Source organism: Haliaeetus albicilla, chromosome 21 (assembly GCF_947461875.1).
Source record: "Haliaeetus albicilla chromosome 21, bHalAlb1.1, whole genome shotgun sequence".
NCBI lineage: Eukaryota > Metazoa > Chordata > Aves > Accipitriformes > Accipitridae > Haliaeetus > Haliaeetus albicilla.
This window is the reverse complement of record NC_091503.1, coordinates 12,644,587-12,668,674: the sequence shown is the minus strand read 5'-3', so window position 1 is coordinate 12,668,674 and position 24,088 is coordinate 12,644,587. Positions and strand designations below refer to the sequence as shown.

General features: G+C 42.4%; 1 protein-coding gene across 2 annotated transcripts; it reads left to right on the top strand.

Annotated features, from left to right (window-relative positions):
• The first annotated feature begins 2,587 nt into the window (after nucleotides 1–2,587).
• LOC104323986 (MARVEL domain-containing protein 3) lies at nucleotides 2,588–22,911 on the top strand. Of its 2 annotated transcripts, XM_069808960.1 has the most exons (5): nucleotides 2,588–2,711; nucleotides 3,948–4,103; nucleotides 6,702–6,852; nucleotides 8,081–8,250; nucleotides 22,025–22,911. In XM_069808960.1, exons 2-5 carry the CDS (start codon nucleotides 3,995–3,997, stop codon nucleotides 22,729–22,731), a joined length of 1,137 nt encoding a protein of 378 aa, XP_069665061.1. In that variant the 5' UTR covers nucleotides 2,588–2,711; nucleotides 3,948–3,994; the 3' UTR covers nucleotides 22,732–22,911. The 2 variants fall into 2 exon arrangements, with proteins under 2 accessions (XP_069665061.1, XP_069665062.1); XM_069808961.1 differs by lacking the exon at nucleotides 6,702–6,852.
• Nucleotides 22,912–24,088: the final 1,177 nt, after the last annotated feature.

The window sequence follows — 24,088 nt, the reverse complement described above, 5'->3', positions numbered from 1 at the left end:
TGTGACCTACTCAAGTAAATTACAAAAAAAAAAATAAAAATCAAAATGGTTCACACTTCATTTTCTGCAAATCAGTCCCTCTGGACTTCAGCAGCTAGCCAAAATTCAGTCCCCAAAGTTATTTCTATTAAAAGGAGATACTGATGACAGAATCAGGTGTATTTTTGATACAAACCCATCTGCTTACATACAACACAGCATCCTTTTACCTGCAACAAGGTAAGAACAAATGAGATCTTTTTCCTTGATGATTCTCAACCAAATTGAGCCAGTACCATATCCAATCCCTTCATGAGTTCCTTCTACTTTTTTCTCCTTAGACACACATTTCTACTGCTACCTCTAGCTGTTTCTCCCTAATCAGCACCAGTTTCTGTGGCTTGTTTCACTGGTTGTTATGTCATATAAAGGCAACTCCAGCAATCACTACCTCAGTGCCTTGTGTTTGCGTTATAAGTTCCCAGGGAAAATCTCTTTGGTCACATAGTTAAGTTTTTAATGTAGATCTCACCATGTAATTCTGGGTCAGTTGTGACCCTATTGTTTCTACTGCCTGGTTCCATAATGACTTTACCCACTTTTTAAACACTTAGCTTGCCCATCACCTTCGCTGAATTTTACCCAGTCCATAGTCGTATCCCTTCAGTTCCACCCAGTCTTCCATCAAACCAAAACGGCCACACCCTAACCCTTCAGCCCAGAAAGAGAAATGCTTTAACAAAACTACTAGTTATACTGTAGACAGTGGCTGTCAAGGTTCCTTCATATTTCAGCACCCCCTCAAAAAGTCTGTTTCCAGCCATGCCTCCTTGTGATTTTTCTACCATTTGTATGAAACCTGCCTACCTGAAGGGAGCTGTTATTCCTCACGCTCCCCATCAAGAGCAGACATCTTCTGCTGGATGCAAGCAAAGAATGTATTTCCCAAATGTTTATCAGCTAGACAGGAGAATAGAATTCATGCAGGCACCCTCATCTTCTTCAGGGTAAAATCTGCCAAACTAGCCTAAACTACCTTTAAATAGAAACAGTAGGAATAAGAACCAAACAGAACTACGAAGCAGTAGAACACCCCTGCTGTTAGACTGCCTTTGCTAGCTGGATGACAGCCCCAAACTGAGAAGGTGTAGTGACTAACCGATGGGTAGTAGTGTCTCAAACTGCAACTTCACATTAAGGCTTCAGTTACATTCACCACTCGCTGCTGCCAAGAGAGGTAGCCCTCTCTCCCCATCCCTCCTCCAGTTTCTTCCCTGTGGGACACGTGCTTCTGCCAAATCCTTGCTCCAGCACACATTTGATTGCAGGACAAAGCCAATTCAACTCACTAAAACAGTGGAAGGTAAATTGGTTTTGGCTGGAAAGCAAGCTGAATTGGCTTAATATGTGATCAAGCAAGCACTAGGCTTGGTGCAAGACAGAGCAAAGACGAACTGTACAGCCGAAGGCAGGAACAGCAGAAGAGGTCTAGGCGAGGTGAGAATGGCAAACAGCAAAAGAAGCTGTTAACACAGCTCAGCCGGAGCAGGGAATCACAGTCTTACCATGGTCCAGCAATATACAAAGCACATCTTGACTACTCAGTTCCTGTAGATAATCTCCTCCTTTCAGGGACAGCAGTTCCTCTGATACCTGCATGTTACTTAGAGGGGATTTTGGATTTAGCCCTAGCATGGGACTGCACTAACAGTTACGTATCTTAAGCCCAAATTCAAGAGGCACTGGTACCCCAAGCGTGCTGCTCTGAAAGCCCTGGGAAGGAAAGGGATTTTCTGGTCCCAGCTCTTGTGGAGGGTAGCACCACAGCCTAGGGAAGCTTTCCAAGGCTCAAGATTAGCTGGGCACAGTGCCACATGAACACCACCATCCTGCTTCTGAGGCACGGATTGGTTTTGTGTACAGGACTGCATTGCAACGAACAACTTGTTAGTTGCAATGCCGGTTCATGGGTCTGCCCCAGGCTCTCTACAAAAATAGATATATCCCTAAAAGAAAGCATCCCGAGGGCACCAGCGCATCGCTCCTCTGCAAGAGAAACCTCACAGGCTGGCAGCGCGGAGACAAAGCCCCTGGAGATCCACCGCAAGGAGAGGCTTTCAGCAGAGCACTAAGAAATAAGACTGCATGCATTCAGATGGTCAATTCCCTAAACCGTGGCTTTGCACCAGGAAGAGTTTAGCTGCTTACCTCCCTTTCCAACCCATTTAGCCTAACACGGCCTGTTTCCACCCACTTGCTCCCGTGGACAAGCTTCCCCCATTTTCTTTCACCTTCTATCCTCCGTACACCTTGTACCGCAGGGCTCCCCGCCCTGAGCGCTGCCCCGGTCAACCGGCGGGACCCTTGAATATAACTTTATTAACCTTCAGGTTTTATATCCTCTCAGGGTCCTGCTCACCAGACTCTCCCTCAGCACCACGGTGCAGGGGGAACCTCACTTTACCAGGGAGGCAGCACCCCTCCTCCGCCCCCGCCGCGGCCATCGTCCCCAGGGAAGGAGAGCAGGCCCCGCCGGGCGAGGCGAGCCGAGCCGAGCCGAGCCGAGCCGAGCCGAGCCGATCCGGCGGGCAGGCCAGCACCTGCGCCGAGGGCCGGCCCGCCGCAGGAGGGAGGCGCGGCTGAGGTGGGCGGCCGGGCCGGCGAAGGGAGGGCGGGCCCGGCTGCTCCCGGGAGCCGCAGCTGGGCGGGCCGGAGCTCGGCGCTCCCCTCAGGTGAGGGGCGGCAGGGCCCGCTGGCTTTCGCCGCCGGGGCGCCGAGGGACGGGGCGGCCTGAGAGGAGCGGGCGGAGGGGAGGCGCGGGGCCGGCGGGTGGATGGCGAAGGGCGCGACTCGTTCCTCGGCGGGACGTGGGGAGGTGCCCACGGCCCCGGCTCCGAGGCCTCAGGCCGGGGCCCCGCCGGCAGGGCCGCTCCCGGGGGGGCGAAGGGGGTTTGGGCTTGCTGTCGTGGGCCTGAGGCGACGGGACCCACGCCAGAAAGCGCCCGCGGGGCGAGGAGCTTCTGGCTTCTGCCCGCAGCAGGGGAGCTGAGCTCCCCCGGAGGAAGGCACCGTCTCTCTCTTTGTTAGCCGTAAACAAGTGAAAAATAATTCGTTTCTTTAGTGACACCCTAAGGAGACTGAAGGGAAGTCGTTAGGCAAGTCCTCAGCTTGATCAGTCAAAATTAAATCGACTGCAGGCACTTCTGCAGTAGTGCTGAAGGGCTGTGACGAAGGCAAATGAGAATAAAGATTCCTTAGATGCTTAAACTCGGCGTTTCCCTGTTTTACAGGTTTGGGCTTAAGCGTACTGCCCTTGAAAGGGTAAAGTCGCTTTCAGGAAATAACATCCCTGTAATATTTCATACCAGGTTATCAAGGGCGTATCTTCCCACCAACTTATCTTTGGCCCAGCACAGCTTTGCCCATACCTAGCATTTATCCAGATCACAGGCGACGTTTGGTGCTGCATCTCTTTGCACCAACGGACAGTGCAAAACCGTCCAGGACAAAGAAACTTCCAGGACAAAGGTCACAGCTTGCGCTTCCAGGTTTGCCCTGCCGTCAGTGGCAGTTGTGTGCACGCTCGTGCAATGCGCTGGTATTTGCTGGGTTTAATACTTTATGTAAGGGACAACGTTAGAGAAGCCACGATTCACGTGCTTAGTGGACACCATGCCCTGTCCTTGCAGCAAAGGTAGGAGAGTCAGAGCGGACCTAAGTAAATAAGCTAAGCGCAATAAATGTTGAATATAGAAACATTACAATTACTCGATGAATAGGAAAATGTAAAGAAAAACTTTCTTCTTTAATGAAGTTGCTTTACTTGTAGTTTAAAGGGTTTTACTTCCTTCGCTTCTTAAGGAAGTCTGTACCAAGTCTTGAATCAGCATGAAATGAATGGGAGTGCTGGTAAATGAATAACTTTAAGTAGAGCTATAAAATGAATGAGTTTTATTTCTCTGGTTCAGGAAGTTATTTTAGAAAGAAAGACTACATGTAAGAAACAAGATGTCTCATGCCGGGAGACGATACCAAGATAAGCAATATGGGCACCATGAGAACCATGGATCTGATAGATACGAGGAAGACAGAAGAGCGAGAAAACCATACCCGTACAATGCAAGGTATGTCTTTATCACCTTAAGGAAACATATCACAGCAGGTCTATAATGTCTGTCATCTTTGTTTGCTGTTAAATACCTCCATATTACAATAGTGAAGAAATCATTTACTCAGCCTTGAAATAGTCAAGCATGCCACATTTGGAATCAGGGAGCTATTTTACAGTTAGAAATTTAATGTTTTTCTTTGTATTGAGCTCAAGAGGGGGCAGAAACATAGGCTGCGTGACACTGGCAGAGGTGTGAATTTCCTGGGGTTGTCTGGATCAAGCTGGGTCACAAGTAGGTGAAGTGTGGCCATGTGTCTTAGTACAGTCCCTGAAGAGGGTGGTCAGCAGGTGACAGCAAGCCATGGCTTGCCAAATATGCATTGCTTAAATGAGAATGTTATGTGACTGAGACCAGCATAGGGACTTACTGAACTCTCAAGTTGCTCTAGTTCAGCTGTGAACGAGTTCATATTAATCTAAACCAAAATTAATTTCAGTAGTCGCAGTCAATAAATGAGTACTTGTTTACGTGTCTAAGGCTGTTTGCGGCTCTTGATAGTGGGTCAGCCCCCATCAGCACAATAAGCAGATCAACTAATAGGTTTGGAGTGACAAATTAACTCTTAGGATATTACAAGTCTCCTTCCAGCCTGGCCAGCCTACAGCATATTAGATGCAAGCTTAGGCTGTTTTCCTTTAAGGGCATGCCAGTGACTGCATTGTAGGAGAGAGGTCTGTAGTTCTAAACACCACTGGCAAATTGGCCATGGCAGTGAAGTGTTCGTCACTCCTATTTAGTCTCTGAGGGTATGATTGTAGGGCAATTTAAGAATAGAGGCAAAGAGGGAGAAGAGATGAATAGAACTAAGATTGTTGAAAAGCTGAATTACTGAAGTACTCCCTGATAATATGCATTTTAGCAAGAAAAACAGGATGAGAATAAAAGCAGCAAAGAGCACTGTGTGGACCGAAGGAGTACTTATGGCTAAGTATAAAAATTTGGATGGTGGTAATCCTATTGCATTATGAAAATAGCTAATGAATTTTTCCTCTGTCTCTCTTAAATCATGAAAAATTGGAGAGAAATGGGAACAAAGTTCAGCCTAATAATCAGAGGCTGAATGACTGTCCTTAGCAAAAGCAGAAATCAGAAAGGGATATAGTTAAATTATCTTGAACATATTAGAAGTGAGAGCAGCAAATGCCAGGAATGTATTAATTGCACTGTGGAGAGTTAAAAAAAAAAAGGGTTGGGATTTTGGGGTTTTTTTGTGTTTTTTTTTTTTTTAATATATATATATAGCATAATATAAGCAATGTGTGAACAGATAGCTATAAATTAAACCACCATTTCTTAATAAAGCACTTCACTGGACATCTTGTTTTTGCTATTAGTTTTAAATGACTGGACATAGAGACTGAAAATTGGTGGATGGACTGTAAGGGCTAACAGACTGTCCCTGTATCCACTGGGGGTTAGAGGAAGGGAAGCTGCAGCTACAGATCTGTAATAGCTATGGAGATAATTCTTAGAGTCAAGCTGAGAATCTGGGGGGCGCCAGACCTCACTACAACTAATCAAAAAACTTTTCCATCAGTTGTTTTGATGGAGTTTGGCTTAACCTAACAGCATTTCCCCTGCTTAGCTGTTGTGGTTTAACCCCAGCCAGCAACTAAGCACCACGCAGCCGCTCACTCACTCCCCCCCATCCAGTGGGATGGGGGAGAAAATCGGGAAAAGAAGTAAAACTCCTGGGTTGAGATAAGAACGATTTAATAGAACAGAAAAGAAGAAACTAATAATGATAATGATAACACTAATAAAATGACAACAGTAGTAATAAAAGGATTGAAATGTACAAATGATGCGCAGGGCAATTGCTCACCACCCGCCGACCGACACCCAGCCAGTCCCCGAGCGGCGAATCCCTGCCCCCCCACTTCCCAGTTCCTAAACTAGATGGGACGTCCCATGGTATGGAATACACTGTTGGCCAGTTTGGGTCAGGTGCCCTGGCTGGGCATGAGAAGCTGAAAAATCCTTGACTATAGCCTAAACACTACTGAGCAACAACTGAAAACATCAGTGTTATCAACATTCTTCACATACTGAACTCAAAACATAGCACTGTACCAGCTACTAGGAAGACAGTTAACTACATCCCAGCTGAAACCAGGACATTAGCTCTCACAACAAAACCAGCTGCTTTTGTAAGGAAATGTCAGTATTTTGGTGAAGTCTTATGCTGATTGACCAACAGATCTCCAGATACTATAATGAAATAGATAGGAAGAGTTTTGTGGAAGCCATTAATTTGGGTGCCTAATGCTTTCATCCCTTAGGAGCAAGACTTTCTAGCCAGAGTATTTCTCTTTCCAAATGCATTTCTGTCTGAAACTCCTATAGCAAGGTTCCTCTCATTGCTGACGAGAAAGAGTTGCATTACCCAGAACTGGAAAGTCCTGAAGAAAAACAGGAGCAAAGGTGGCCAGAATAGGCCATTGTGAGAAAAAAAGCATCTAAAAGAAAGATATGTTTTTTTCCTAATTGTACTGTGTTGCTAAACATTAGGGGGTTTTTATTTGTTTTGTTTTGTTTTCTGGCAAGTAGCAGGATACAATAGAGAGAAGCAGCTGCATCAGAAGTACCAAAGGGATTGCTTTCAAGTTAACTGGAAGTCTTATAAATCACAGAGCTTATTTAATTTATGTGACACAGCTGCGCAGGATGCTTTGGTGGTTGCACAAGACACGGGACAGAGGTCAGAAAAATCAGAAATCTTTCGGCCAAATAGAGCTGTTGGCAACAGCATGCGGAGATGTTAGCATTGGTCTTGTTATTGAATGTCTTAATTAAAATGTAGAAACTACAAAGAACATGATTTAATGTGGATGAATGAGATAATACTTGTAAGTTGAATCTGGAATTGGATGAAGATAAACCTTATTGAAGTGCAGTGATACTAGGAAACAAAACTACAGTTGAAAATGCTGATCAGTGGATAAGAAATTCAAGATAAAAACTGAACAGGAAGATGACTTTTAAAAATAGTAATGCTGAATGAGACTTAAAATACCCTCTAATAACAAAATCATCCAGCTGTACCTTGAAAAAGACAAGCTCCAATTCTCCTTCAAATGAGGGAGAACATTTAGATCAGACCAGACACTTACAAAACAATTTACAGCCAATGTTTCTTTTAACCTGAGTGTTAACTCAGTTTAAAAAGGGAAAACTGCACTTTTCCCATAGAATAATCTAAATCTCACCAACCTTAAAAATCATCAGGCTTCAGATGTGGAGCTGTATGTCATTGCAGCAAAGTGGACAATTCCATTTTGAAGTATACGAATGAAGAGTCTGATTGGAGACACAAGAAACTGATTTTTTGGGGTCGATTTTAGATTCCTTTTCAAATATCATCAAAGACCTCAAAAAACAAAAAGAGAAATATTTATATAGGAATTTTTTTTCCCCACTTTAAAGTCTTTATCTGTTTCTTTTAACAGCTTTCGTTCTTTTAAAAGGCATCTTTGTGAGACACGGTAATTAGAAGTATAAACTTGACAAAACGCTTACCCGTGAAATAGTTGTGCTACTTTACACATTTATTGTGTGAAAATAATTATAATTTTTATTCTCTGGGCTGCTGTGGCCTAGCTAAAAATGTTTGGTTTTCATGAAAAAGCTGTTACTTGTTTTTATGGGAACAGGAACTCTCCCCACACCCTCCTCCTTGCTACCTTTTGCAAGTACCATGAACTATTCAGCCAGCCTACTCAGTGAGTGCACAGTTTTCCAAAATAAGAACGATCAAGTGCAAATATCCTTGTGAATACAGATTTATTTGGGATATTTGCTTTCAAAACACGCAAGCAAAAAAGATGAGATACCTATGAGTAAACTAGCGTCTGCCAGTTTCTCATGTCCTAATGTTCAGGAGAAAGCAGGATTGAATTAATATACATTAGTCGTTTACTCTATTGTAGATCAACAGAAGACGTCCGAGGTGGCCAGCACTCAAGGACTTCTACTGATTGCTTAGACCCTTACTCTAAAACCTCAGGAGCAGCACGGGAATATTTTGGCCCACCACCAGCGTGTTATCCTCCCAAGGAAACCTTCTCGATGAAGTGTTCAAAGGTATGCACAACAAGAGGTATGTGAGATTCTTATTGCCTGCCATCCGCCCATCCACCTTCTGTGTTTAGAAGCACAACAAAGTGAAGCTAGAGGAATATTAAAAAAAAAAACAAACAACCAAACAAACTGGGAGAGTTAATGAATGGCATAACTGTGGGTAACTAGCACATTTTAGGCATCTAAAAGCAAGATATACAGAGATATTGAGATACTTGAAAATGCATCACCAGAGTATGCATCCATAGCATCAGAGTGGGTCATGTGTATAATCGCCCAGGTTGTGCAGAAGGAGTTAACCTTTGGGATTTAGGAGTAAAATAGGTATTTGCATCTGTAGGCAATTTAAAGATGGCTGTTGAAGATTTGATGCTTGTTTACTTCTGACACATTCTTCTCAGGCTTGTTATCAACTCTGGATTTAATCCAGTCATCACTGATACATCTTTATAAAGCAACATTGCGGGAGACAAAACTATTTTATGGACATGAATCCAATAAAACAGCTCTTGAGAAGTACTTGGTTTTTTTCATAGCTAGAAAGTGACTACAAGAAGCAGAGAAATGCGCACTAACGTGGGAAGAAATCAGCCTTAATACTTAGTAAACTTGTTCCCATAAACTGAAAAAAAAAAAGTCGCTGAAATACCCATTACTCCCTTTAAAGTTTTTCCTCTTCCAGGACAATGAGCATTCTCACCTAGATTGTAGGAAAGGTCAACTGCAGTCTGAGTTGAAACTTGCAGTTAGGTGCAAAGTCTTTGACCGAAGTCTATAAACAGCCTTTCAGTGTCCTCCAGCAGCGAGACAAATGAAGAGTTTAGTTGTTGGAAGTAAATTAAAATACATAATGTTAGATTATTTCTTCAATCCATGAAAGAAAGTTAAATAACACACTCAGTTTACTCTTAGTATTTCTCTGTATGTGAATATGTGAACAATTTTAAGAGTGAGCTGAACTATCTTCTCTTATAAATATGTTCTGTGTATTTGTATGCAGTTTGTTTTTCATCTCGAGGAGATTTAACTCTAACAGTTAGCAGAGCATATTTAATGATACAGAGTCATACTGATATTTTATCCACGATAAAATTGTATCAGCAATTTCTTCTTCAACAATACTAAATTATTTTAATTTGTCTGAGAAGCTCTAGAAAACTCCATGCCTTATTTTATCACAGCTTTAGAAAAATGAAGTGGCAAGTTATTTTTAGTTTTCAGTTTCACTGGTTGTTTAGACTTATGGATAGCTTACTGTGACTTGCTGGTTTTTTTTTTTTTCCCTGCATTTGCTTCTCATTATTTCAGTGCATTAAACATCATTAACATTTTCAAAATGTCCTAGTTTTGGATGCATCAGTTGACAATGATGATTTCAATCCCACCCCTCCTCCATGTATTGCTCAGTGTTTTCCAAAAATTTCATGTCTGAGCTTGCAGTGGAGGAGGGAAAAGAGATCATGTAGAAAATAAACCCTTTTATTAGCAGTTTTATTTCAAAAAATGAAAAGATATTGGAAGTTGATAAGATTAGGACAATGTTACTCCCCTGTTTAATTTTTTAAAGTACCAAGATTTAGCAAAATTTCCTACAATTGTTTTGCAGAATTCTGTATTCCCTGCAGTCATAGTAAATGTTATAAATGAAAAGCAACATGGATTGTTTTCTAAGAAGCTAGTACATGTGAGCTACAACTTCTTACAGCATGAAAAAAGTTCCCATGAATACTTCTTAACCATCTCTTTCTTTTGCCAATGATTTATCAGCACTCTGGTGAAATTCCCCCTTCCCAATAACCATAATTCTAAAATAGGCTAGTATCAAACAAGGCCAGGAAATCAAGTGATGTACCACCGTCTTTTGCAAAGCAACAACTGAAACGTGAACCTTAGTTTCTGACTGTGCATCCCTCTGCTTTCACTATGGTTTTTGGTGTTTTTTTTTCCTTTTTCTTTTGCCAAGCAAATATACTTACGATCTTTGTGCATGTTGACCGGTTTGGCAAACTAGAGAGGAATTCTAAACAACCAGAGCTCTGAAAAGTATTTGCTTCACCCAGATACTGCCCTCTTCATCCATGCTTTTCACCAGCAATATCCCGAAAAGCTAAAGCTGAGTTTCAGAAACAGGCAGTTATTTTTTCAGGGATGCTTCAAACACCTTAGCTGCAAGCAGCAGCAGAAAAAAGGATATCCTTTTCCTATCTTTGTAATTTCCACCTTCCTTCCCTAATCTGCACCCCCTTGTTTTTTTCCTACAACCACCTTAAGAAAATAAACCCAACCCAAATATAATGGAAGAAACAATTGATACTGACCCCTTTTGCTGGTAGGATCATTTGATACCATCTAAGAAACTTCAAAACATTCTGCTCCTTTTTTATCCTTTCATCTTGAAAACAGGAGGAAAAAAGTCTGTTAAAATGTTATATGAGCAATACCTATTCAAAGCTATTCAGGTAGGATCATGTGGCTAGCCGTACTGGATCATACAAGGTACCTAATTGCGCATCCTCTCAAACAATGTACTAGAGTGCAAATTTAGGAAGACCGTCAGAGTTTGGACCAGTAGAGAGTGAGCTGTCCTCTGGAATACTCTCCAAACTTCTGATTGGTAGAATTTTCTGAACTGGAAAACTGCATTCACTTCTGTTATGTTTGATACCTTTTAACAGACCTATCAAATTTGATTAATCCTTTTCTGAATCCCCTTTTGAATGTTTGGCCTCCATGTTACCTTATGACAAGGAGTTCCACAGTTTCTTTGTGCCACTTGAAGAGGTACTGTTTTGTTCCTTAAAACATTTTAAAGAAGTTGTCTCTGATTCTGGTGGTATTCAAAATACCTAATGGTAATCTCATATATGTACCTTCTTCATGAGATTTATGATTTTGGAGTGAAGTCTTCCCTTCCTCCCTGTCACTGTGCTCCTATTGCTTCTTCATAGATTGAAGAATAATCAGTTCTATCCCTATCAAGAGCGAAGTCTTTCCGGTTCTGATTAGCTTGCCAGCCTTATACCTTTTCCAGATCCTTTGCACCCTTTTGAGATGGGCTGACCAGAACTGCACTCACAATTCAAGATAAATTCCCAAAAGAATCAGACATCTGCATAAAGGTTCTGGTTCTGTAGTTGTATCCTAATGCTTCCTAGCTTTTTGCGTGGCGTTTGACTATCAGTGAACCGATAAAAAAACTGGTGTCTTTCCTGAGTGGAAGTGATTTGTTCAGAGCCCATCTGTGTGCTCTGTAGATGGGGTGGGGGTGGTGTGTTTGTGTATGTACATGAAGTGTGAGGTTGATTATTAAACACTGATTTCATTAATTTCTCATTCAAAAGCTTGAGCTCTCAGCAACCTACAAATTTTACAGTTGGCAATCATGAAGAATTTTTTGGTGATTATTATTAAAACAGACTTCACCATCTCACTTTTCAGTCTTTTCAATTTCTTAGTCTGTGCATCTACCATAGTTTTTTGGTGTGTACTTTTGAGCTGAAGTTCTTTGGAGTCCCCACTTACAGCTCTTTGGGCCATGTTGCAGAGCAGTCTCAGGATGCACAAACTATATTTCCTTTGGATAAAACTAAACGAGAGGGTGAGCTCTAACTACTAGCCGGTACTCTGTCCTTTGAACCAAACTAGAGCTAAAATGAAGTACTTATCTCTCCCCAGAAAAATGCATATCATGTAGCCCCTAGGTCTTCAGCTCCAACTGTTTGATTCTACAGACCCACTCCCATTGCACTGCTAACACGGGCATAACTAGTGACAGGCAGCACAAAACAGAGGTTTCTCTCTTAACTCTATTTCTTTGAAAAACTAGTTGTTTCCTCTTACTCTTCATTTTCTTTTAACCACTACTAACCTGTGAGAGGATCTTTTATCCCACAGGAGCTTGTGTCATTTAAGAGCACTACCACTTGGATTGCCTGTCTTCATATATCTGCTCATTCTTTCAAATGACTTTCCTCTAACGAACTATTGACTCTTCCCTGCTATGCGATCTTTACGTCTAGTCTTTCTATGTTTTTTTTCATAGGGATGTCACACTTGTGGATCTGCAGATTACAGATTCAAAAGGCAACAGAAACACAGAAGTCTGCCACCTTCTGTTTCTGTAGTAGTGAAAGAGACTTGAGGAACAGCTTATAGACTGGTGTCAAGCTGTCTAGATGCTCTATATAATTATATGGGAATTGGACATAAACCGTTTGTGATAAAGACAAACCTTTCATCAGCTAAGGAACTACTGCTTGCAATAGCCATTTCTTACAACTTATGCACAATAGTGCGTGCCATTTAAAGCGGCGCACATTGAAAACAAGAGTTTTTGGCCTGGGGATACTTACAGATTAAATTCTTTCAGAAGAAAACATTCAACTTGCTTTTCACAGCAAAGGTAAAATTTCTGTAGTTCTCTCTTTTGTGTGGAAAAACGAAATCAGTAATCACACTTGCCTTTTAAAGGACACACCCCCCCCCCGGGTCCTTTGCAATTATAACCAGATTCCGTGCTTTTTGTTACCAGAGGGAATGAGAGACATGTTCAAGGCTGGCTGCCATGGCGCTTCCTTTACCTTAGAGAGAGCAAAATCTTGAACCCAAGAGTGAATTGCTGATCTTAAATTGGTCATAGATATTTGGTCACTTGACCTTGAAAATTTTCATTTTCTTTTTATTATGTATATTGGTGTGAAAGAGGTAGAACAATGCAATTCCAGGATAATGCTTCCTTTAGTTTTGCTTAAACAGTGAAGGCAAACTAAGTTTCTCCCATCTTCAGTCAGTATGTGATTCAGGAAACGCCTGCATTTTGCCTTGTATAGAATTGTACTGTGCTGGTCATAATTTCTGAGCTAGTCATTTTTTTTTTTTAATTCTTCAACCCACTTGGCATTTAAGGGAGACAGCACTAAAAAGGTTAGAAAACAGTTTGTGGGGGAGCAAGAATAATTGAATCCCTGTTCTTTGCTGCCATGAATACAGCTTTGCACCATGAATAGTGTCAGATTTCTTAAGCATATTGTAGGCACTTTCAAACAATCATGCCTTTAGCCTACATTCTAACATCCACAATTGTTAAAACCTTCAGACCAGTTTCCTCTCAGAAAAAGACAGCATTATGGTTTGTAACAACAAGAAAAGTCTCCAATTTCAAGCATAGCCAGGAGGAAATATCAAACTGAATTTATTTGGAGGAGGAAATAGAATTAGGGAGTAACAATGACTTTCTCCAGGATATATTCATGCACTAACAAGCCAGCTTTAATTCAAGTGTAAACATCTATAAGCTTTTGTTTTACAAACCCAGTATAATTTTTTTTCCTGCAGCTATGCCTGCTGGCAAATACTGATAGACTGGAAAAAATACTGAGATGAAAAGTCACCCTAAACACAGGGTTCACACTAGTAGACACTTGGTTTGAGTTATGTTGCTGTTCATAACTATTATACTGCTGCTATTATGTTGCTCTGTTACATCCTGATACCACTCTTCTTGGAGTCAGATGTGGGAGCAGGAGGGGAGAATTATTTTCAGAGTGCTTGTATCCCTTGTGGCGATGTTGGGGGAGAATAGTGGTCTGCAAGAGGCATTGGACTGAAGAACTTCTGTAGCTTCAGTTATGTATGTTCAAAAAACCTGAAGGGCAATTAAATGTGCATAATATAACTTTGTGGATGAAAACAAGCATTTGACAAGTATGTTCAGTAGCACATGTTAGATCTTTTCCGTAGTGGTCAGCAGGATACTTACATTGCTGTGGAGGCACCCAAAAAGATTAGAAACTGCTGTATTTTGTAGTTACCATCTTCACATTTTGCCCCTACAGTCTGCCATGTTTAGCTCCTTTAAATTATGCTCAAAGCTGTCAGACACTGTTCCCGTGGCAGTTAATTTCAACATATTTCTGCTGTAAGAAGGGAGCACTAAGGTCCCCTATAGTCTCACTGTAATTAGATGGCTTATCCCTCCTATCTGTTACAAAGTATATTTTAAATACAGTGTGGCTAACAGACTGAATTTGCCATTGAGTTTTTTAATCTTGTAATTGTGAAGACAGAGGATATTAGTAGCGAGAATTGAATGGAGCTGTACAGATTAAAATAATCCCAGTTATTCAAAATGCTTTATTAAAATTGCACAGTAACAAGATACAGTGACAGACCTGCAGATAACCTTTCTGTTCTGAAGTTAAAGTATTTCACTTGGAGGTAAGTCCTGTTTGCTGTGAAACGCAAATGGCCATGAGCAGTTAGCTCTACGCTAGTTGCAGATGTCAAACGTGGTCTTTAGCAACTGTTGCTCTGTCAACATATGCAACTTCACTCTGCCCACATCTTTATATCAAATTTTTTTCATCCACCTTTTGGCATTGTGCTAACATGTACACTATTGTTTTTAGAGAGGGGAGAAACACAACTGAGAAGACTCACTTAAGTGTGCAGGGGAAGATACTGGCAAAGTTGATGTTAGCTGTTAGGTATGTGTTAGACTCTAGCCCGTGCTTCTTAACTAAGATTTCCCAGTGAAGTCTGCTCTTTACCAGTTGCACCATCTAAGACCACTGGGTTTGCCTTCCCCACATCTGACACAAATTCTGGGGACCAAGAAAAGTTTTTCTCATTAAGAAGTGGCTCTCAAAGCTAATTAATACAGCAGACTGACTATCTATTGAATATAGCTGTATTTCTTGAGCAGGCAATCTTAGCTCACTTAAAGGAGAAAATCCACCCAGTCAGGAATGTTGCTCACCAAGTGTGACAACTGACAATTGGTAAAGTGAATGAGAGGCTTAGGTTCACAGGTGCCTCCGACCTGACCTACCTTCAGCCACGCTATGATTACTTAAAGAGAAATAACACCCCAGTCTTTGTACTTTCTAAAGGCAGCTCAGTTTTGGTTCAAACAGAGGGAGTGGCTATGGAAAGTTGGCCTAAGGAACAAAAGCGTTTGTTTTCCAAACTTTAAAAAAAACAACTCCTGCAAGTTTGTTTCGATACCAAGATAATTGTTCACTACTTGAAAGAACTATGGGTACATTAGGAAGAAAAAATGCTGTTTCCTGAAACGCAGAACATGAGGTAACCATGCAGAGACCTACCAGTGCTACAAATATATGTACAGTCTTTTACAGCCATTGTGTTTAAATCACGACTGCCAAGTGCTATAGTTTAATGCAAGACCTTTTGCTTCCCACCCTCTCCAAAATTGTGGAAGATGACTTATGCTTGGTTAACAGGAGAGAAATCAAGAACATGCTAGAAGTGATGCTTTAAGGAACTACTGGGAACAAATAAATGCAGGCAGGGGCTGGGTTGTACTGAAACTGTGTCTTGGTGGCAAGTAAATCTTAGTGTCATACAGTGGTGGGAAACTATGGGGGTAGAGGCTGATACAGTAGTTCTACAAATTAAGTCCACCCTTTCCTGTGAAAAATGGGATAGCACTGTTTAGAGGATGGGAGGGTATTAAGCAGAAGGAATAGAGCAGGTGGGACAGTAGTTCTTTAAGGGAAGATGATACACAGGAAAAACAGGACAATACATTTGGATCTGAGCACTCTGATTGTGAATGCAAGGCTTCTCTGAATCATTAAAAACAAGGCTGGTCATCCTTTGAGATTTCCTAATGGAGTGATTATCTTCACTAAAGAGGGACAACTTATTAAAAGACAATAATAATGTGTCTTTCTAGAGCACATAAATCATTTAATTTTTCCAGTTTTTAACTAGTTTTCCATTGACTTCCAGTAAGACGGATATCTCAAATGAGCATAAATGTGTTGGGCACTTACTTAGGTGCCATTTAAATTCAGTTGGCTCTGAGTATGTAGTTCCCTTGGGTCCTTTGAAAAGCCAAGATTCTGTTGGTGTTACATTGCCTAACTCCTGTGTTTTAGGGTTGGGTTGTGTTTTTTTCCGCCTTTGAACATTACTCCATTAGGGAGATTTTAGCATAATTCAGTGAAAGCTAAATCCCACCACTGGCTGAGGAACACAGAGACCCACAAAAACAATGGTGAGGTGGGGGCTTGGGGGGGAATTGTTTGTTTACGACAAAGCTGTGTATTGCCCTGATCCTGTATCAGTGAAGTTGGTTGAATTCTCGTTACTGGTTTTGTACTGGTATACATAAGGGAAATAATACCATTAGCAAGATGTTTTAATACTTTGCATCCAAATTTAATATTTTTAATCTGTTGCAACTGTTGTCTCCATTTCATTTCCCTTGTTCAGTCTCCTCCACTGTTTTGGTTCTTCCCCACTTCTGTTACATTTTTGTCCTCTTCCAAAAGCAGAACAAAACCCCTTTTTCCTTTGACATTTTCTCCCCCTTCTCCCTTATCTATTCCTCCCGTAACTGACTCAGTTTAGGAGAGAGGTGACCAAAGCTGCGCGTTGAGCTGTGCCTTTACTCGCTGGGGAATGCCAAACCTGCACTGGCAAGAGAAGTTCAGCATTTGAGATCCTTTTCAGGACTGACTGCTGCTTTTGTAAGTCACTATATATGGTCAAAATACTTGTCTGCTTCTTTGGAAAAAAAAAACCAAACCAAAACAATTACCTCTGAAAAGTGGAAAGCTACCCAAACTGGGAAAAAAACCAAAAGACAAAAAGACAAAAAAACCAAAAGCCTGTCAGTGAGAAAGGCTGGGAGAATGCTTTTTAATGTGTGTGTTGTAGCCTTGAACTCCTCTCTTCCCTTCTCCTGGAGTGACCTCGAACAGGATGTGACACAGGCACCACTGACCTGTGGGGCTCCTACCACTGCTGCCCTGCCGCTGGGGTCGAGGTGTCCCAGACGGCCAAGCTGGGCACCCCAGGGTGCCAGCTGGGTACTGCTGGTCCCAGTGGTACATGGCCTGCAAAGGAAGCAGAGGGAGAAAGCAAGCCATAATGGAGAATGACAAACATAAAATATCTTAGAAGTACACAGGGATGTTAACTCAAGAGGAAAGAATGATACCAAAAGAGTCCATGTGCAGTCAACAGAGGAAAAAAGTGACTCCTGTGCCAAGACGCAGTGGAGGGAGACACTTTGAAGGCCTCCTCTATTAGTCAGGCCCTTGTGGGGTCAGGGGAGTTCAGCAGAAACAGCCAAAACTGATTGTTCTACAGTTTGATTCTTGTCAGCTGCAGAAACATAGGAACAAATGTGAATTGACCATTTTACTTTATGTACGCACACTGTGATCCTGACACCTGAACATTGGGGCCATCCTGCCACAGTGCCTGGATGAAAAAGCCTCTTCACAGCTTCCAACACACATGAGACTTGAGCACACAGTTGAGTTACTGGGTACCACACGCTCAGCCGCAGTGTAGTTCTGTGAGGCAGAGCATGCAGATTTAACATCTCATCTCACCTGAAAAGGAGAGTTTCTGGTCTTTCTCTGGTCCTGGCCATGTTATTTCCCCTGCTAAACTCATGCCAGCACAATTGCTCATCAGATATGCTCTGAGTCACTTCAAGTTGCTAAAGTTGCAGGAAAAAACAGCAGCACACAAGAAAAGGGTTGAATCGTTTCCTGCTATTTTAATCTATTAAAACAGCTCTTGGAAGGGCCTAATGCTAGGCTGGAGTTATTACTGGGTAGGGGAGAAAAGTGGTGACTGCCCAGCCAAGGGTAAGAGCCATTAGAATGAGGTCAGCTGCCTGTGGATCTGTACCCTTAACATCCTGCCTGGCTGCTTTGCTGGATGTTTGAGCCCACTATATGACAGACAACAAAACCACTGATCAGTGGGTTAATACCATGGTAGTAGCCCGGCATGCACCTGGAATGGAAGGGAAAGAAAAAGTGAATAGTAGATTAATAGTATAAATTGGAAGGCTGCCGTTTGTTCTAGCGGGAAGCCTACCGGCAGCAAAAAAAGACTGGCTTCAAAGTTAACAACTATGATACATTGAAGTTAGTATCCATTGCAGATTTAGATTTTATGGAATGTATGACACAATTCTCTGGAAAGCTCTGGCAACACCTACTGTCTTCTAGATTGCAGCCGTTCTCACCTTCAGTGCTGAAAAGCAGTTGGAAAGGAAATGGAAATCCAGGCGCCCAGACTTGAGTCTCGTTACTTGCTCAGTACAGAGAGGGTTAGTTCCCAAAGCCAGCTGTTCACTGTGCTAATTTTGACACAAATCAGTAACATTTTAGATAGATCCCAAGATTTTGAACTTGAGAAAGGAGAAAATAACCAAACCAGTGGAGTGCTGAGATTTTCAGACCTTCTGTCATTTTGTACTCAAGTCTTGTAATGTGTTCATTGTTGCATGAGATTAGGGAATAGTTGTAGAGGTAAGTAACTTTCCTGTAGGAAGAACGTTGGCAGTCTAGTTTCTGCAGCTGTTAACTCAGCTATAATGTAGCTAACCGGCCTGTGAAAGCAGGAGTGGCAGCACAGACTCAAAAGCGTGGCTTTTAAATCAGCCCTTTCTGCCAGCAGCACACTGCTTGACATAGGTCACTGCTGGTATGTGTGTGTTGGCATACCTTGACAGAGCTAAGTTTCAAAACTTAACTGTCCTTTTATTCCTTATTTCTCAAGTCTGTCTATCCTGTTTATACTACTCTAGTAGGATTGGGTATCAGCTTGTAACTGTCACAGATCAAAGTTGCATGAGGCTTTTGGGGTGTCCGGGTCAAGATCTGAACATGCTGTAGGGCTTAATATTTCCATCAAAGCCCTGATGATTGTACAAGGCCTTAGGGTCTTCTACTAATTGTCTGCTGCTTTCACAAACCCTGCTGGCTCTCATTGTAGACCTGTAATTCACACCTTCGTTCTACGTACTGCTTATCATTTTAGGATTTTCTTTAAGCCAGGAGGCTTTGTTATTGCATTAATTTTTTTTTTAAAGTTAATCCATGTGATGCAAATAACTGGTGGAGTAACTGCTAATGAGCCTCTCTCCATTGTTTAGTTACTCTAATCATTTCTGCAGCGGGCATGTGTGAAAACTGTACAGGTACATACAAAACCTGTCCAGCCTGAATGCCCTGTCTAAGGAAATTTTTCAAGCATGCTATTACAGCATCTACTGCTGCCGTTAAAAATACAGTAGACCTACACTGATCATATTTGTCATCCCATGAGCAAAGAGACACGTTCTGCCAGCTCTACTATGGTACCAGCAATCAGCTCAGTGATGTTAAGGGGTTGCATACAGAATTTGTGTGAATACATAGGAAGCTTTGGAGCAGTATCATTGAGGAGTGGGGTTAGTTATAAATGTGGGGAGGTTAGCAGCAGGTGCTGACTACTTTGACAACAGAAAATTGCCTTTTCTAAAGCTCAGCAAGATGATGTACAGGAAAAGTTGATGCTCCGCGGGTCAGAGTGCCTCACCAGTGATAGACGAAAAGGAAATTCTGAAGACAGCAGTAGAAGAAAGCTGACTGGTCATGAATTTCCAACTTCCAAGTTCCCAAACATATTTAAAATTTATGTTTCCCTTAATCAAATGGTCTTTCCTCCCTGTAGACTTTTAAGAACTGCTTCCTGATGGAGCATCTATGAAATCAGTAGTCGGCCCTTAAAAAGGGAAGTGGCCTTCTGCGTCCAACGCCGTCCAAGGGCCCTGAGGACCTAAATTGATTCCCTGTATTTGGAAGGCATATTATACAGCTCAACTGAGCAGACAAAAAAATATCTGATCCAGTTCCAATGAATGTCCTGTACAGCTATTACTCTTTCAAAATATTTTGAACAGTCCTGGTAAAGAGATGACTCTGTACCCATTAAAAACATTGAGGCTTTTGGCTGCATTCTTTGAATTTGGTACAAGGAGTTCCAAATCCTGTTTCATGGACCAGGATTTAAATTTCTCTTTGCGTTTAGCTTCACAAGTATTTACTTTGAAATATTTGAAGCCTCCTGAACAGATTTGGTAACCAGCATGGTTATTGCCCTGTCTTACAGAAATGGTTGTGTGGAAGGGTCAAGGAAAAGGCATGTTGTCATGCAGAAATCAGCATCACCTCTAAAGAACACATAGAACTGCACGCTTAGTTCCTCCTCCACAAGAGCACTTTGTCTCCTCTGCGTGCTCTACCTAATTCCTTTTAGGGTATGGAATCTATGTATGCACGTGTGTATGTATATATGTACACACACACAGGCGCACGCAAACTGAAACATGCCGAGCCTCAGATATTCTATTCCCAGGTAGTACCACCATTATCACTGCTCTCCTTTGTGCTTCTGGGATGGTTTGCAAGGCCATGATGTGAATGGGCTCAGTACCTACCTACAGCTGCATTAGCAGAAGTGAGGGGACCGGTCTGGGTATGGGGGAAGCAGGAACTCCTCAAGTGGCCAAAGGCCCTTGTCAAACCATTGCAAGCAACTTCCCGTGACAAGGAAGTGGCAGCAGGAAGGTGCTTGTTACCTCAGCCCTCTGTGGAGGGAATAAGAATGGGCAGAATGAGAATATCCGATAATCCTTCATGGTGGCTGTCACTGGCTTTCTTCAGTTAGAAGCATCTGGCAGCACAAGAGAGGAATTTGTCTAATTCCCTTGCATGCTGCTTCAGCCCTTTCTTTTCAAGCCCATACAGCCTTGACAGCAACCGAGCCATTGCTAAAGAGGAAAATGCCATACTGATCAACATTAGCAGCATAAAATGAAAGTCTGTATGCAGATTGGAGATCCTGCCCCACTTTAAAGACAAATATAGGACCACTGTGTCGAGTGTCTTACGTTCTTGGCTGTCAGACTGCAATGAAATAATAAGATTCACAATTCTGTAATTAACTTCAGAACTTGAGGAGCAACACGCCTGTTACACTAGGGGTTTTCATTTCCCGAATAGGCAAGTCCAGCTGTGCTGCTCTTCAACATCCATCATGTTTACTAATCTTAGTCTGACCCCTAGTGAGCAGTCACAGAATAATCAGATTTATCTAACAGATGCTGCACCTTCCTGACAGGCAACTACCACAAAAAGAAGTCATTTATCCAGGGGCTTGGTTTTTTTTTTTTTTTCCCCTTAAAAAACCTTGGTTACTTTTATCAGTAGCATAACATAAGAAAAAAGAAGAGAAGAGTCAGTTCAGAAGTCATAAGACTTTCTTCTGAAGCTGGGGGTGTGGAAGAGAACGCATGACCCAGTATCAAATTCACTTAACTTACCTCTGCATATAAGGTCTTTTTTGCCTCCTTCCCCTCCTCCTTTTTTTGTGCAATCAGGAACTGCTTCTTCAGATTTATGAAGAGATTTTTATCTCTGAAGGAGATGAAGTGGAAGTAGCAGCTGGTTAGATAATAAGTTTAAATTAACAAACACTTAGAAAGACAAAAAAAGGGTGTAAGTTAAAGCAGTAAACACGTTTTAAAGGACCTAAATAACTTGAACGATTTTTTAAGCCATTAGAATCTTCTAGGTTTTTGTCAGCTTTAACCTCAGCATTTTGTTCATACTGGATATTTCTTGCTCAGTGTGCTTATGCCAAGTAGTTAAGGCCAAAATACAATCACTGTGCGCTTGCCTTGGCACTAACACAAGCACAGTAAAATTTTTATGGATTTCTTTCCCTGCATGAAGATCCATTTATCAAGCACACTGACAAATTAAAAAAAGTAATTTGCCAAACCTCTGAAATGTACCCACAAGAGCTTGCGCTTTTTTTTTTTTTTTTTTTTTTAAGTGCTCTTCTGTAGCTATAGCCAAGAGGACTCTCTCAGTAATAGTGGTCTCTGTCTATGGTTTTGGTGTACTTCTGTCACCCTCAGTTTGCACAAGACATGTTTTTGACATCTATTCCCATCTTTCTGCTCCTTACAGGCATTTTGAAGTTTGTGGAAATCACGGTTAACCTCCTGGTGCTGATTTGTGTGGGTGCTGCCCAAGCCTCTGTTGCAGGCTTCACGTCCCTTGGCGGCTTCGGCACTGGATCCTTTAGCCTGAATTCGGCCTATAGCCCCTTTGAGGGTACAGAGCTCCAGGAGGTGAGGGAGCTAGACATGCAGTTCACCCAGATGAGAGCCCCTTGTGTGTACGGCGGAGTCGCCTTCAGCTTAACAGCAGCAGTACTTACCCTCGTCTTCCTCGTCGTGGGGGCAAAACCCATCCAGCAGCTCAGGACGGGGCTGCTGGTAGGCGAATGTGCCTTCAACCTGCTGGCCGGTGTGGCGTATGTCGCGGCGGTCGGCCTCTACCTGCATTTTGTCAGCCAGGTGAACTCCACAGAAGTTTGCAAGAGGCGCGAGAGGCTGTATGCGCGCCGTGGTTATACCTCCATGAACTGTGTGGTCCAGGGCGGCGACGCGGCCGTTGGCCTTTTTGGTGTTGCTGCCGCCTGTTTGTACTTTGCCAGCTTTGTGGTCTGCATCCTTGCTATCCGAACTGTCCGCGCCTTCCAGAGTCACGCAGCCAAGGCTCAGCACAGCCCCAAAAGTGGCATTAGAGACAGAGGCGTCAGAAACCACCATGCTGTCCACAGGACCTCTGAAAGCTCCCACAACATCCAGGCTCTTGCCACGTTAGTGTGAAGTCAGCTCTGGGACTGTGCCAGTGAGCTAGGCCTTCAGCAAGGGACAGACACTGGGTGTCGCATGCTAAACAGGCGACCGGTCCACAATATATTGTCCTACAAGGTGCTGAAGTGTATTGAATCACCAAATGTAACAATACTGCTATAACATGATGTAATAAAATTGACACTGAGCAGATGTTTTAACAAGGTTTTTTGCATCAGTCTCTCAGGCTGGACTCTGGTGTTTAAAATGTGTTTGATTGTAATGTTTTCATCCTGCACAGAGCAAATCCAAACAGCAATTTTGGATAATTGCTGTTAACAGGTTGCAACCACAGTGCTGCCAAACTTGTGCTAACAACCACTTCCTTTCCTCTGCCATGACGTAAGGAATTGACTACACAGCTAGGATGGGCAGCCTTCAACAGGTCCTGTGCCTGTCAATGCATCCGATTGCCTTGTGCCACACCACTCACAAAGCAAAGGACACTCGAGTGCTTTTCTGAATCAGAGCCGAAGCTACACTTGTGACCTGTTTCACTTGGGCTAGTGAAGTATTTCATCTTTTGAGTCACAGGGGGGTTGATACACACCGATCACGTGCTCCCTGGGGAGTGCTGCTGGGAGGAACTAGCTGCAAGTTCAAAGGCAGCGTTTGGGTCCTCCAGTTCCCTACTACCAGTTTTCCCCATTTCACTGAGCACAGATCAGAACCTGAGAGGCAGCACATTGGTCAGCTATCAGCTTAGTAAAGATACTGCTTGCTTCTGGAACCACCTAAACAAGGTTTGGCTTGCTGACTCCACAGCCAGTGGTGGGCAGAGCCTGAGTCAGGAACACGCTGGCTGCCCTGGAGTTTTCCATGGGAATGCTGTAACAATGAGAAAGTACATGCGTCCTTCCAGTATCTAAACATAGAAAGCATGAGTGAACAGCAGTAATTGTATACCCCCAGGGTTGAGAAAATAAATTTTAGAGAACATCTTTCAAGAGTCCTTTGTTTGAGGCAGGTGAAATAGATCACTGGTCTTCATAGATGAGGGAGCAAGAAAAAAAGGCTGCTCTTGAAGTACGTAAGATTTGTCAGCTTGAGAGGAGGGAAGACACAATTTTGATTCTGGCTGTGCTCTTGTCTGGCTCAGAGTCATTGCCCACATGAGGCTCTTTTGAACCATAGTAGAGCTTATTTATTGTATACTTCATATATAAATATTTATACACACACACACATAGATCTGAAAGGATTATGTTTGAGGTGATAAAAGCCAAACAAGAAAATGTTGTGGTTCTGATTAGAGGTGATTACATGAGCCTTTACAGTAAGTATTTATCATTTATATAATACCTTAAACATCTCTAACACTTTGAACATC

Bases quoted from the DNA above. Each gene is read 5' to 3' on its own strand.
- LOC104323986 (XM_069808960.1), top strand. From the start codon at position 3,995: ATGCCGGGAGACGATACCAAGATAAGCAATATGGGCACCATGAGAACC. The intron at 4,104-6,701 runs GTATGTCTTTAT...TCTGGCAAGTAG, and splicing joins CCATACCCGTACAATGCAAG to CAGGATACAATAGAGAGAAG. The intron at 6,853-8,080 runs GTCAGAAAAATC...ACTCTATTGTAG, and splicing joins GCACAAGACACGGGACAGAG to ATCAACAGAAGACGTCCGAG.